Source organism: Lepidothrix coronata, unplaced genomic scaffold (genome assembly GCF_001604755.1).
Source record: "Lepidothrix coronata isolate B3197 unplaced genomic scaffold, Lepidothrix_coronata-1.0 Scaffold10, whole genome shotgun sequence".
NCBI classification, from domain to species: Eukaryota; Metazoa; Chordata; class Aves; order Passeriformes; family Pipridae; genus Lepidothrix; species Lepidothrix coronata.
In genome coordinates, this window is record NW_016690190.1 from 6,254,082 (window position 1) to 6,269,458 (window position 15,377).

The 15,377-nt window shown below is 41.7% G+C and overlaps 1 protein-coding gene across 1 annotated transcript in view; it reads left to right on the plus strand.

Moving 5' to 3' along the window:
* The window catches only part of TMTC1 (transmembrane and tetratricopeptide repeat containing 1), a 144,606-nt gene that overhangs the window by 12,253 nt on the left and 116,976 nt on the right, over positions 1-15,377 (plus strand). The window contains exons 2-5 of the mRNA XM_017804603.1: positions 41-218; positions 1,895-1,968; positions 3,158-3,334; positions 5,350-5,556. Coding sequence (XP_017660092.1) covers positions 41-218; positions 1,895-1,968; positions 3,158-3,334; positions 5,350-5,556 — 636 coding nt within the window. The remainder of the gene's footprint in view (positions 1-40; positions 219-1,894; positions 1,969-3,157; positions 3,335-5,349; positions 5,557-15,377) is intronic.

The following is a 15,377-nucleotide window of genomic DNA, read 5'->3' on the forward strand; positions in this document are numbered from 1 at the left end:
AAGACCTCTCCAATCTAGTAACGGTTTTGTTTCCTTACAGATTAAACATATTGCTGGCTGGTATGAACCCCTTCTATTTCCACGCAGTGAATGTAATTTTACACTGTCTGGTGACTGTTGTGCTGATGTACACTTGTGACAAAGCTGTGTTCAAGGACTGTCGACTTGCTTTTGTCACGGCGCTGTTCTTTGCTGTGCATCCCATTCACACCGAGGCTGTAAGTATGTGGCACAAAAAGCTAAAAATAAATTCATTCTTTAAAATTTTAATTTTTTTTAAGGAAACCTCTGAGTCATACAAAATATGGTACTTGTGATTTTTGCTGTGGAGGAGCAGAAGTGAGAATGTACTATATTTAAAGTAATTTGCAGGAGTCATTAAGAAAAATGTGTATTCATACTTGCAGTCTTTCTGCTCTGGCACTAAATTCTAAATGATGGTCCTAATCAGCAATGCTGGGAATAAATGGACAGTCATGAGTCTTCTGAAACCAAAGACCTCAGTGAGGCCGTGCTCTCCTGCTGGGACATTGTTACATGCCTTCAGTCATCTCCTGTAGTCATCAATTTAAGGGAGAAGAAGTGAAGGGAGCATTATTCTGGAGGAGCTCGCTCAGATAGAGGTGATCTGACCCATGGATTAATTTATATTGATTTCAATTAAAAGCCAGGAGTATCATCTTAGGAAAAAACACAACTTGTTAGCTTAATGAACGTCAGGATAAGTTTGCGGAGCAACGGCTCATATCGGACATTTTTCTGTTCTTACAAGGAAACGTTTTAAGGCATAGTCATTCTAAAACTGCAGTCTGTTAACATGAGGAGACACTCCTGTAGCTAAAATGAGTCTTGCTGCCTTTGAGAAGGAAAGGCAATATCCAACTATCTGCACTTAAAAAAAGGAATGCACTCGTTAGCTGAGATCCCACTGACATCACCTGCTCTCATTACAAGCCTTTGTAAACGAGCGAGGGGGAAACGGCTGCTGCACCCACAACTTTTGAAGAGAGATTACCTTAATAACAGAAAACCACAAGCTTTACAGTTACTCCTTGTGCTGTGTTGTGTGAACTAATCAGCTAGGCTGCTTTTGATAATACAGCTTTTATACTATAAGGGAGGTTTTAGAAGAGGCACTCTTTGAATTTATTTTTGTCTGGGTCAGAACTTTAAAAGGTTAAAATAAATGCCAGAGCGCTGGATATGGCTTAATTATATAATCTCAAAAGGGGCGAAATTTCAAAGGGCCTTTTATTCGCTTTATGGGTGATTTTTAGATCTTTATGAAATAGGATATTGAAATAATTGTAAAAAAGAGTGTTTATACATTCTTCTTCATTATTCCCTTTTTTATGAAAAGATTTGGTTAATTAATATGTAGAAAAATCTCCCATAAGCTCAGACTGTTCATAAAGAGAATAAATTATATATCACTGTATCCCTTTTTGGTGATAAGTTTATTCAAATATTATTTATTAGTTCATTCCTATGTAATAAGTCTTTTCCAAAGAGTTGCTGTTTCAGTAGTCTTTTTCTTTAACAAATATCAGTTCTTGGAATTGGATGCATTTCTCATCTGAGCCTTATTATACAAAATTAAAACTGATTCCTAACATTGGCATTCTCTATGCAACTTTATTAATATTTCAATAAGAAAGTAAGGAATGACTTAACTGTTGGCTTACTCATTTGTTTTACCAAGTGAGAAATGCAGCAGGCAAAACTGGACATATCCTACACTCTCCAAGTAACATTTTACTGTAGTGAGGGAGGATAACACTGAAAGATAAAAAACTTAAAATAGTAGCAGTTAGCATGGATTGTTGAGGCAGTCACTGAGTGTTCATGCCTTTTTATGTATGTGTTTTTACACCTGTGTGTCTTTTCCTTTCAGGTAACAGGTATAGTAGGCAGAGCAGATGTCCTGGCCTGTCTACTCTTTCTGTTGGCTTTTCTCTCCTATAATAGGTATGTGGTAACATTGTGAGATTCTCTAGTCTGAGGAGGGGACCAAAGGGAAACCTGTCAGTTTTTGGTTGTTGTTGGCTGAGGTACTTCCCCCAGCACTGCTGCATGGAAGTGTCCTGGCCCCCCTGCTTTCACTACAGTGATGCTTATGAGAACAAATAAACATAAAACCAGAAGTCAGCATTTATAGTTCCCTTTTCCATTGACATTACAGCTGACCATACACCAGAGGATGGTGTGTAGAGCTAAAAATTATAAAGAAATGTTTTCAACAGAAGACAAATCGCCTGAATGTAGAGTGAAGAACAGACAAATGCTTGCCTGCCCTTGAAATACATGCTATGACTGTAGGACTCTGAAATACCTGGTCTGGGAGAGTTGAAGATTGTGTCTAGATCATTAGTCATCCTTTTCAGATGAAAACTTGGCACTGTTTGCTGGTCTGTGTTCTAAAACTGTGACTAAACAAGTATAGATACAGAAATAGCTTACTTGGGTGGGGTTTCTGTGCCTTTTGCGTTGTTTACATTTAGAAATAATATTGTTTGCATTTAGAAATAGCACTGTGTCATCACGGCCACGGGGAAAAGCTGCACATATCCCTATATACCTCTTGGGCTGTTTGCTACAAACCAACAATGCTGTTTTCATCAGAAGGTTTCAGTGGTGTAAAACTGGTAGTGACCCCACAGGAATCTGCCTGTTGATTTCAGTTCTTTCTCACCTTCTCCTCTCTGGCACAGGCTTGCTGCCCTGTCTGTTAATGATTAGGACACATCTTTGATTCAGGGGAGTGTGGGTGGTTTGCTTGCCTAGTGCTCTTTGTCACATAAGGAAAATTAAGCATGTATGTTGTAGATGACAGAAAGCAGGTGTTTGTCTGCCCTCACTGTCTTTGTACTTACTCTGCCTTCCTCTGACTGTTTCAAGTCCATTTTATTTTTCTACTTGTCCTTTTTCCCCTCTCGTGCACCAAGAATTCGAGCAGCTCCATTATTTGTGTTTTACTTTCCCGTTCTGTGTCTAAACCTTTCTTCACTCATCAGCAAACAGTGTAGACTGTTCATGTCTTAACATGTTCATGTCAGCATCTCAGGAAATTAAGGAAGCATCTCAGTATTTGTGTGAATGTAGTAAACATGAAAATAACAGAAAAGTTGAGATAGTTTATGTCAATTCTATTTTTCAGGAGTGTGGATCAGCTTTATGTTGGGGAACATTTCCCTCCCACTGCCTCCCCATTCTTTTTGCTGCTTAGTTTATTCCTTGGGACGTGTGCAATGCTGGTGAAAGAAACTGGAGTCACTGTGTTTGGTGTGTGCTTGGTTTATGACTTCTTTTCCCTCTCCTACAATGGACTCAAACTGTAAGTAACCTGTTGTGCTCGCTATGCTTTTCAAGTGTTTCCACCTGTGAGTCCAAAATATATATTATTATATATAGCACTGGGGAAGATGGACTTGCCCTGCTGAATTAAATGGCACACATTTGACAAATTTGGAGGCACCAAGGTTTTATTCTGTGGGTTTTTTGTTTGGTTTTTTTTTTGAGGGAGAGGATGTTTGTTTTCTCTTTTTATTTGTTGCTCTCTTGTGGCCTGAATAACTTCTGCTGGATAGATAGACCAGATGTGAAGAACTGATCCCTAAAATGCTCTGGCAAGACTAACACTTATTTTTTCTGTGGGAGTTCTGACCGAAGCATCAACATCTTTAGATATCTCTGGCTTAACTCCTTTCATTAGCAATGCCTGCTTGACTGTTCAATCACAGTGTCATGGGTTTAGAAATATCGTATGATGATTAGTAGTAAAATCAGGTTTGATTTTTTTTTCTGTCCTTGCAGAACAGAAGAGGGGGGAAGATATCCATCCAGTTCTGGAATGATTGGAATAATTAGCAGCTCTCAGCAGTTACTGGAGAAAAATTAAAAACTTTGAAGTTTATACCCCTCACCCACTCAGTGTTGCAAATAACTATGCTATTCGCTATCTCCATTAAAAGTCAGAAGTCCTTTGTTTTATAGACACTGAGTTTTTTATCTGTTTCTCTGCCAAAACATCTCTGGTGCAGATCTGTCAATGGGTGAATGTAAGAGTTTACTGCCACTGAGAATGGGAGGTCTTGTTCCTGCTATAACTTCTTGTGTTCCCACCGGTGCTGCCCCGTCAGCTCTGGAACCTGCACCCCCCTGCGTGTGCTCGTGTATCTGGGTTACTAAAAACCCAGGACACCATAAAAAAGGATACTGAAATCATGTTTTCTGCCACAGTGAATTGAATCAGCTCCTTGAGGTGTTTGGGGAATGCCAGAGTTGGCACAATGTGAGAGCAGCAAATGTAGGGAGGAGAAGGACTCTGCTCTTTCAGGACCATCTGGCTTCCCTCCCATTTCAACCCTTTCTCTAGATCCTAACAGGGTACAGACCACGTTTTAGGCTCCCATGCCCTCCCTCTGGCCCCTCTAGCAGCAATAGCAATCAGAGGGCAGGTATGATGGATCAGCAAAGGATTTCTCCTCTTTTGACTGCATAAGTAATTCATAATGGTGGGCAAGTAGCCAGGGAGATTTCTGGGGACTGACAGCCAGCACGCTTGTTAACACTTGCATTTACAGTCTGACAGGCGTGTTCCAGGAGCTGCCTGGGTAAAGGGAACACAACTGTTAATTAATTGGTGGAAAATCTGTGCCTTCCCCCTCCCCTCAGTCTCCCCCTTCCAACAGGTTCACATTCCAGTGCCCTCTTCAAGTTATTTCTTTGCTTTAATGGCATCCAATTGCCCAGATGTGGCACTTACATAGCTTGTAGGAATGAAGTTCTGTAGTCCAGATGTGCTACATTTTCATATCTGCTCTGGTTCTGTGTATTGTGCACTCATTTGTTGTTTGTGCTGCTCAGGACATCTTTCCTGCATTTGACTTTAAGGGACAGCAGAAAATAAACAGCCTTCTATGTGCTGCTCAAACTCAGCCCCTGCTCCTTCCTCCAACCTGTACAGATTTGTTTTCTGTTTAAAAGAGGTGGAACATCAATTATTTTCTGAAGCAAAAAATTAGGAAGGGCATCATATTCTTCCTCACAGTGCTTCCCATCTTACCAGAGGTTCAGAGAACAGCTTGATACAGAAGTGCTCATCTTCTGTTCCCGTTAAGTCTCTTCCTTTAGATCCAGTTTGGAGCTAATAAATCCTGCCCTCCCAGCATGCAAAGACTTTGTCTTTTGGATGTAATAAAATGTCACCTCTTGTAGTTAGATATCTTGTTATGCTGATTTCATAATGTTCAACCTTCTGATAAGTAAAAGTGGGAAAAGGAAAATCCTTAAATCCTTTTCTTTCCCCTTCCCCTTCTTGTTTTCCCTTTTCTCTGCATGTGTGATCAGGAGAAATGGAGGGATCCACCAGAGACCTGCCCGGCAGCCTGTGGCTTCTCCCTCTGCCCCGCTGCAGGTCCCCCTGGCCAGTCGGGAGAACGGGAAGCATCGCTTTGCTCACCGGGGCACCTGGAGCTCCTGTCACCCGGCGTCATCTGAGGAGCAGCGGAGCGGTGGCCTTTCTGTGCCCAGCAGAGCCATGTGGGCCATTCGGAGGTACTGCTGGCTACCTGCAGCTGATCCTACCTTAAAATGTCAAGTCACTTTGTTTTAGCCGTTTTTATCCTGAAATGCGCTGCAATATTTCTTATGCTACCGGGGAAGGAAGAGAGGAGAAGGTAGAAGGAATGTCCAGGGAAGAAAGAGGAGAGTATCCGAGGACTTTCCGTGTCTAGGAACTCTCTGTCCTAATATGGTACTGGCAGGCAATGCTTTTCTTCCCAGCTTCTCCATGGAGAAAGCAAAAACTGTCATGTTGTTTTGAATGTGAAGAGGGAGGAGTATGGACATGTATACAATAATGCTTGAAGTGAGGTGAGTGCAGTGCAAGTAGCTTATTAAGGGATATTGCTGTGTATCTATATGTATGTTTGTGGATATAATTTCTGCACGTGTACACATACTTGTAGAATATGTCCATATTTATATATATATATGAAAGCAGAAGTGATGCTTACTTCTGCTTTATGCCTTAGAATATGGATGTAACAGTGAGAGCTGGGCTCAGGTAATAACAGAAGGATTTTCCACTGGTCTCGTCCAGCAGTTCTTGGCATCTTCTTTGGGAAGGAAGGACTCCAGGGCCATGCTCTGGCACAAGAATAGCACTTGATTCCTTTATTCCTGTGAAGCGGAGTTAGTAAGAAGCATTTAAAGGGATATGACGCAGCAGCCACCCCATGGATCTATGCCAGCATGTGAGGTTTTTTTTCCTTTTAGCCTTGACCTTTGTACAATATCCCTGGTAGCCCTTGCCCAGCTTGCCCTTTGTTGCTGACTTTTGGTTCTAACTACAAAGCACTCACAGTGTGATATAATTTGGAGACCTGTAATAATGTGTTGCCCTGCACTGCCTATTCCTTGGAGAAAGTGTTTTGTTCTTAATATAGATCAGGAATTACCTGCTGCGGTTCTCCCCATGTAGAACTCCTGAAGCCTGGGAAAGGGAATGTTTTATTCCCATGAAACACCCCTTAGTATGCATTTCAGTAGGAGCTGTTTGTTTGTTGTTGGTTTTGTTTGTTTTAATTAATCTGGTTGCTGCATCAGTACTGATGGCATATAGGCGTTACAGGAGATCTGTCACTTCTCAAATCAGAGTCTGTTTCCTCCACCTGTATTTCAGATGTCCAACCCACTTTAGAGCTTCTGTCCTGCAGATAGTTTTCCTGATTGGTGTGACTTGGGGATGGTTGGGTTTTTGGTTTTGTTTTTAACAAGGAAGGCAGTGGGTTTGGTTGTGTTGCCTCTCCCTGTAGGAATCTGTGACACAATAATGGCAAGGAATTAAAGACTTTTTTTAGAATGGGTAAGTGGTAGCTGCTCTGGCACAGAGGCTCTTCTGGATGTTGGGAACAGCTTTAAAGTTGTTTATTTCTTCTGCTATATCCACAAATGAGTGGCAAAATTTGAAAGTGTGAGTGACCCTGGTGCCTTCTGATGTTCCAGACCAGAGTGGGCTGTCTAAAAGCCTCATTTAACATCTTGTCTCTGAAGTTTAAGACCTGGTGGGAAGGAGTAACCTGAGCACAACACTGAAGTTGTGATCCCTCCGCATTTCTCTCAGTGATTTTGTTCTCTTTGATACTTATATTTGTCTCTATTTTCCCTGGTGTATACTATGATAGAATTGTTTAGGTTGGAAAAGACCTCTAGAATTATCGAGTCCAACTGTTACCCCAGTATTGCCAGGACAAACCCTAAACCATGTCCCTAAGTGCCACCTCTGCACATCTTTTAAGCACCTCCAACGATGGTGACTCCACTGCTTCATTGGGCAGCCTGTTGACAACCCTTTCAGAGAAGAATTTTTTCCTAATATGCAATTTAAAACTTCCCTGGCACAACTTGAGACCATTTCTTCTTGTCCTATTGCTTGTTAGTTGGGAGAATACACTGACACCTACAATGGAGGGGGGTATCAATTCAAAACCATCTCCTGTCTTGCTTCATCTTCTTGTTCCTTGCTTCTTTTACTCCTGTTTCTTCCTTTCTTCCTGCTGCTCCTTTCTCCCATCCTTTGCTTTGTACTTTGTACTCCTCTGCCCCAGCTTTTGGGAAGATCCTTTCTCACACCAAGGGGAAAGGCTCTGGTTTTCCAGCCTCTTCAGGAGAGGCCGCAGAAGTTGTGTTGGAGAGACTGCGCACGTGGGATGGCTTCAGAGAGAACTCATCCACGCTGCCAGTTGGCATTTGCTTTTCGGCAGCTGCCTCTTCAAGTGTTGTGAAGGGTGTCTGCACATGGCAAATCAAGCTTGGCATGTACAGAGCTGCTTTCTTTTTAAAAAGGGGCTCTCATGGTGTAAGCTGCTCAGCTTCTTTTCTCAAGTGACTGACTGCGTACAACACACTTGCAACGACTTGTTGTGTGATGCTTTGTTGTGGAATGCCCAAAGTAGAGCTGGCTTGGTCCCAGTGGCTGAGAGGGAAGCCTGCTGCCACACGTGTGTGAGAGTGGTGCTTGAGAGCCCTGTGAAAAAGCCTCATTGGGTTAATGGATACGGCTTTGGAAGAAACTTCGCTAAAACACTGTTGGCAACCACTAGTTTTTCCCTTGCTCTGAATTCCGGCTTCCTCTGAAGGCAGAGTAATGCTGGCTAACTTCTTGCTGTGTGGAATGACAGCCCCGTAGAGCCTAGGCAATTTGACCAGTGCCTGCTTGTCTAATGTCAGCGTTCGCTGGTCACTGACAAATAAGTGTGCTGCTACAGCATTTGTAATTTCAAGTGATCTCAATTCTCACCACATGGACAGTACTTGTGGTAGTGTGGAACAGTAAGGTTAAGTGTATTGCAGCTCACTGTCCACTATCTGTGGATCACTAAGCTATCATATGACTGTGGTCTTCTTACTGAATTCTTTGCTGAGTCCTCACAGGACAGATTAAAATAGTTGAAATACTTTCTGTACACAGTCTTTCTTCAGTGCTCTTGGCATATTATATGATAAGAAGTAGGAAGCACCCTTGCTGTAGATGAAAAAAGAAGAAAAAAAATGAAGTCGCTCTCAAGTCTGTAAGATTAATGACACAATTTTTCCTTGTAATTCACATTTGTCTGACTTGTGTAGGTCTTTTTCCATGGCAAAAGGGAGGGAGGGAAAGTTTTAAATATTTCAAAAGCTCCAAAGCTGGAGGGCAGATTTGGCACAGTGAATTAGCTTCAGGTACCTTATTTAATACACCAGATTACTAATTGTAAGGTCTTAATTAGAATAAAATAGTAGTGCGCTGATTAATCTATACTTTTAAGTACTTATAAAGTGATCGATTTGGTTTCTATTTAATAATAATTTATTGTACACCTTACTAGAACTAACTGAAAAATGCAGGAAGATGTAATGGAGAAGTTAAGGGAATCAGTCTAATTAGCTGTAACTGGAGCTGGTTATGTAAATTCTTGGTGCAGAGAGGTTTTTGTTTTTTATTGACAGTTGCTCTTATCTTCAGCTATCCAGTGAATATGTGGGTTGCAGTCCTGGCTGCCTTGAGGAGTAAGGAATGAGTTAATCTGGATGAAATTGTAGGTTTTATCCCCAGAATTTATTGCAATTTTGGGGAATGCTGGCATGTGCTACTGAAACGAGGTAACTAGGGTCTCTTTTGGGTTTGATCAATCTCCATGGGTTTTAAAATCTGAAAGAAGGTTGTGGCCATATGTGCCCTCCCATATGACAGAAATGGAGAAGGGCAGATGAGAACTTTCACATCAGGCTTGTGCTTCTGTTTGGGATAAGGCCTCAGTGCTTTCACTGTGATGGTGCAATGTAAATATATGGGCCCTGTCAAAAAGCAGTATCAATACCAACACCTCATTGCTCACCACAGCAATACTCTGTCAGATCCATGATCACATTTGATAAGGATTATATATATGCATAAAAAACAAGCTGTCACAGTGCCCTGTGGGAGTTGCGTCCATTGTTATTGTCACATTCTCTTTTTCATGATTTGTTGAACTCACTGAAAATGGAGATCTATTTTTTGACCTTTTCAGTTTTTTTAGTTAGTTGTAGTCCTGTCATGTCATATGTGCCTCACACTCAGCATTGCTAAATGCTGTCCAGCCTATGAACACCCTTGTAGCACCTAATCACTCTGAGCATTTTGAGCTTTGCAAATGAGCCTGTGGTGGGCTCAGAGTCTAAGCTTCTTGAAAAACAAGACTTCACAATAGCTTGCATACTTTTGAAACTGAAATACGTTTCTCTTTGGTGTCCTATAAGCTCGTTTTTGTTGCATCTGCTTGCTGTTGGTGACTTAGCTGGAGAGACTCTTCCCTTGGAACGGACAGTAGACTATTTTTTAATGTTTTCTATGTATACGAACTGTTGCATTAGTTTTTTAAGGGTTACTTTTATGTATTTATTTTACTTGAAATTTTTTTGCTAGGTTACAGAAGAAGCAAGTGTACTTGGAGCTGTGCCCAACAGTATCACTTTAAATCTCTGTGTGTGTGCAAAAGAGAGTGAGGGAGCTCACTGCTCGTTACCTCTGTGGGATCCAGGCTCAAGACCCCATTGATCCAAAATTCAATGAAATCCTTAAGGCTATAGCAGGGATAAATATTATCTGATCACTAAACCAGCAGCTAAACAACTAAACTGTTGTTTCCTTTTACAGTAGCAAGGGAAGGAAAATATAAATGCTGTGCAGAACGTGGTGCATAAATGCTGTGCAGAACATGGTGCATTCCAGGGATGGCTGTGCTGGCCCAAGGATTGATAGACTATGAGGGAAAATATGTTGAGGTCATAATGTATCTTCCCTGAGTCTCTGCACAGCGTGCGTGGTCAGTGTTTGAGCTGAAACAGATGCTGTTCTTCGGGATGAAGGAAGAGCAAAGGGAGAGGGGCGGGAAAGCACTGGCACACAACATGTGACTACGTAGCAGTTCCCTGGTGCTGACTTGGCTTTTCCTTGCTGGGTGCTTCTATTTCCAAGTCTTTTGTAGCAATGATTTTTAAATATTTTTTTAAACTAATGTGATAGTAAATTTCTGCTTTAACATGAAGTTGCTGTTCAAAAAGCAGAAGCCTCAGCTGCATTTCTAATGCTTTCCCTTGCCACACAGTGTAGTGCTACGTCCTAGATTTGTAACTGATATGGGCAGAGTAGTGTGACCAGTTTCCCAGATGTGGGATTTCATGTGTGCTAACTTTACTTTTTCTTGACTTTGTTAGAGGGTGTTTTATAGGAAGGTGTGGCTGAGGATATGAAGCTGCCTGGGTTATAGAAATGTGAGGAAGACACTTTATGTTAAATGTGGTACAACTTGTTTAAACTTTGGTAAATTGTTCATAGTTGCACTTACACGCTCTGGAAGTCAGTGGCGGTTGTGTTCATATGCAAAGCACAGCAGTAAAAAGCATTGTGTGCCTCTGAGTAAACAATAAGGTAACTATTATTTCATACATTTGCTCCTGACCAAAAGAAAAACCTGGATGCTTGTCACTGACCTGAAAAGTCCGTGCTGTGCAAGAGCAAAATAGCAAGGAAGTGATAAAAGGCTTTGCAAACACAACAGCAATAGCTGGTGGAGAAATTCCAGGACAGTGTGGGACTCAGCCTGTGCTGAAAAAGGTTCGGGACCCTAGCAGTCAAAATGATTTTCTTCTCTAGGAAAGCAAAATGACTTATCTGGAACATTAAGCAGTGGAGTCATCCAGGGCTTTTCCCTTCCTCTTTTCTTGGTGGTCTCCTGAGGGTTGTGAGGTTTTGAAAATAAAGGCTCAAGCTTCTAGTCTGTGATGCTCTGTGCAAAAGGAGAGAAAAGGAAGTGCTGAATTGTCACTGGCCTGGACTGATTTATTTTCCTTTTTTTTAATTGATATTTAAAACTGAACTGAGAATAGGACAACACAAATGAGTCTGAGCAATAGCTCTATCTACCGCTGTGTCCGTGTCCTGTCTGTTTAGGAAATGTTGAATGAATCTTCCTGAATTCCATGAACTTGCCTCCAGTCAGTGATGATACTTATTGTCATGCACAGATGAAACTTGAGGCCTCCAGAAGGCTCTGCTAGAGTCTAGAAACATGTGAGAGGTGGGTGCCCCTGTGCTTACAGCCTTGCATTCAGTCAAGGATTTACACACTCCGGCCTGCAATTGTCATCCAGAGAACCCTTGTGTAATCTTGGGAAAATAATTACATCTCTCTGTTCCCATGGCGTGTGCTGGAAGATGAGGTGCAGTAATACATGCTCCTTTCCCACCTCCATTTGTGTGATATGGTTGTTGTTTTAAGACTTCTCCCCCCCTCCAAAAAAAAAAGAAAAAAAAAGGAAACAAAGCCAAGGACTATCTCTTATGCATACTTGTGGCATTATGTGTCTTAATCTTTGAAATCTGCAAGTGCAGTTTCAGTGCGAGTAACTGAACTCATTGCTGGCTGACTAAAGTTTACTTAAAAACAGCACTGCTTTGGTATGGTGATGACTAACATCATGTTGCGTGCACACACAAAAAGACATGTTTAGACCTCATTATGCTGCACCAGGTAAGAAAGACCTGATTTAATTTTGGCCTCCTTGTGTGTGCGTATCGTGACAGTCGTTAATTGCACTATCACATAGCAATTTTTTTGCTGCATGTTCCCTGCTTGATTCATTGCCCAGAATGGATGGTGCTCACTTAATGAGTAACCATTCAGTATTTTGTTTCTTCCTTGTCCAAAGCATGGCCCCATGCCCTATTTACTTTGAGTTATTCAAGTTCTGCTCTTGATACAGATTTACAGCTTCTAGATAATTTCTCTGTGTACAGACTACCGAGTGCTGGTATTTCCTTGCAGTTTGTTGCTTCAGTCTGTAATCTTTTAAAGTACTTTTGGCATAGTTTCTGTATGTGTAACTTCCTTACTATTCATAACAAGTAAAGTGAATAGCCAGAAATTTTGTAGTGGGGTATTAACAGTTGGAAACCTTTGGATCTATCTCATCAACATCTGCCACTTGAGCAAGTAGACTAGCTGGTGGCAGCAGTAGATTGTGCTCTGTAGCGGTCAGTATTAAGAGATGAGGGACCTTTTCCTTTAGATATTTCCTTGCAGAGGAACATCATGTCCTCTGATGTTCCCTTCCAGACTTGGAGAGGAATGAACCCCGGCATTGCAGTTTCTTCTGGCAGCCCCTTCCTCTCTCCTCAGTTTGTTGTCCTGCCTCATCTATTCCAGCCAGCCCTCATCTCTTCCCTTGCTTGCTTCTCCTTACTTATTTAATTGCTTCCAATCTTTGTTCCTCAGGTTTTGCCTTTTGGATCTTGCTGCTTTCCTCAAAAGCTACTGTGATAAAATCTAACTCCCAAGGTCCTTCCCATGCTCCTGGCCCATAAGTCCTTGCCCAGCCAATTCAAGGGCCCCAACCTATGCCTTTGTACTGCCTGTTGCATCATTTATGTGCTCCCCACAGCTCCCATTTCTCCAGTTCAGTCTTCTGCTTGTAGGAGCTTTGTCCATCGAGGGAACGAGATCCCTCTGGGCTTTTCCAGCTATCACCACTTGCTGTCTGTGCTTGTTTCCTCCTCCCCCCTCCTGCATGAGTTTCTGCTCCTTGGGCTGCCCAGTTTTTTTGATCTCATTTCTCCAGCTTTGGGGTTTGGCTCTCCTCTGCCCTATAGCTAACTCAGGAGTTTTCCCTGTGCTTGGTACTTGGGTTTGAGGAGGACAGAGCTTGGAGAGCCAGGCAGGAGCCAGGAACCTGCTCTGCTCTGGAGCTTGAGGTGGTGTGGAGCCACAGTTGCTCTCATTCTTCTTTGTGGATGGAAAAATAGGCACTTGTACAAGCACTTGTTTGCACAGAAGAGGCTTGGTTTTAAATTTGACACCTTTTATTGGGTCTGTATTTCATCCATTGTTCTGGATAGGGTTGGGTTTTTTTTTTTTGTCTTGCTGTACAGAAAAACACCTCTCTCCCTCTTTTTAAATCCTTCTGAGAAGGAAGTGGAAAGTAAATAATATCCCCCAGACAGTGACAGTACCAAGAGGGCCTATTTTTGGTAAACAGAAAATATACTGAAGTAGTTTGGCTTCATGTAGATTGAATGTCAGAAAAAAGGGACATGACTGAGTCTGATGTTATTTTTCTTAGCTGTTGATGTCCCAACATGTTTTAACTTTTTTTGTTGCCTTTCGTTTTTTGGGTTTTTTTAGGGAAGACTTTTTAATCTTTTAAAAATCTTTTAGACTTTCATTTAGTTTGTGAAAATCTGTTTTTGTGAATTCATGAGTGGAAACTGTGCCTGGGACAGAGAACCATGCTGCACAAAATGGAATTGGGAGGAAAAGTTAGTGACTGGTTTTGGTTTTGTTTTTTTTTTTTTTTTCCTGCATCTTCTGGAAGATGCTGATGGCTTATTCATTCGTGTGCAGAGGGAAAGGGGGTCTTTTTCTCTCATTAGCGGGAGTTGCGGTTTAAGCCCTGAAGTCGCAGTCACTTCATTGTATGTCGGCCTCTTCTGTTCCCTGTGCTGCTAATTGGAAATCCCCAATTTGTAGGTGCAGTCTGTGTGTCCCAGAGCTGACTCACAGGAGTCTCTGTTCATTCCCTTTACTTCACAGGACTGCCTTTCTATTCACAGTTCATGGCAGTCTCATTAAACCAGCGTTTGAAATAGCAGTGTGCCCGTGTTCATTGGCTTTCTCTGAGAGCCCTGTAAACCAGTGTCAAGGAATTAACAGCAGCTGAGAAACAAGAAAAAACCCTAATGGCTTGCCAGGTCATTTTCCTTGCAGTAAATCTAGGTTAGTTTGACACAGAATTTCAGTCACCCAGGAAATAAAAAAAAAACCCAACAACCACAACACCTGAAGATAGATGATACCCATATTGTTGCAGGTATTTCCCTGGATAGCTAATCTAATTGAACAATTTCTCTCTTACACTTTGACTTCCAGGCACATTTTTGGACATCTAGTGGAAACTTTGAGGCTGTTCTCAGGAGTGAAGGATTCAGCTGTAACTACCTACCTCATTAATGACTGATGCTTTCCAAGCTGATCCATGTCTCCTCTGTGAACCTGGCAATCACAGCATGTATTAAGTGAAGGACAGCAGGCTCTCAGGACTAAGTTATGTGGCTTTAGGTGTTCAAAGGCTGATAAAAGCAATTATTTGCTCAAAACCATGAGGATGCTGATCTCATCAAATGAGACTTCAGGTAGATGGCTTCAGTTCTGTGATGAGTATTACTTTGATTTTTTTTTTTAATGTGAAGTAGCTGTTGAGATTTAATATTTGGTTAAAAAAGACAAAATCTGCTAGCGTGTTTAATGTTTCTCCCATCCTCCCTGTATGCTTTCCAAGATGAACGGATTCTTCTCTGACTAGAAACTTAATCTTCAACTTAATCTAAAGAAGAGTAGTAAATCCTCTTTCACATTTCTAATGCAGTTATCCCAATATTCTTTTCCAACTAGTGCATTAGAAACCTTAATCCTCTACTTGGCTTGGAAATGCTGGAACACACGTTTCTCTCCTGACTGCAGATCTTTGAAGTGCAGATATTCTATTTCTATTCTTTTAAGCAATTTCCAGAATGCGAATATCCAGGAAACTGCAGCGCAGAAGGGACTCTTGTAAATGCATTCCACATTCCCAAACATCCGTGCTGAAACTCAGATACTGTCCAAAGTAAGCCGTGAAAGACAAGGTTTGTGCTTGGGCTGTTGGAGCTTGGGCTGTTGGAATGCTGCTGTCGAGTGTTTGCTTTCCAGGTCTGATAGGTCTCACAGCATCTGGTGATACTCTGCTTTGCCTTTTGAATTCTCATGATCTGCCACAACTGGTCATGGAGTGACTTCAGTGATAATCTTCCACTGAAA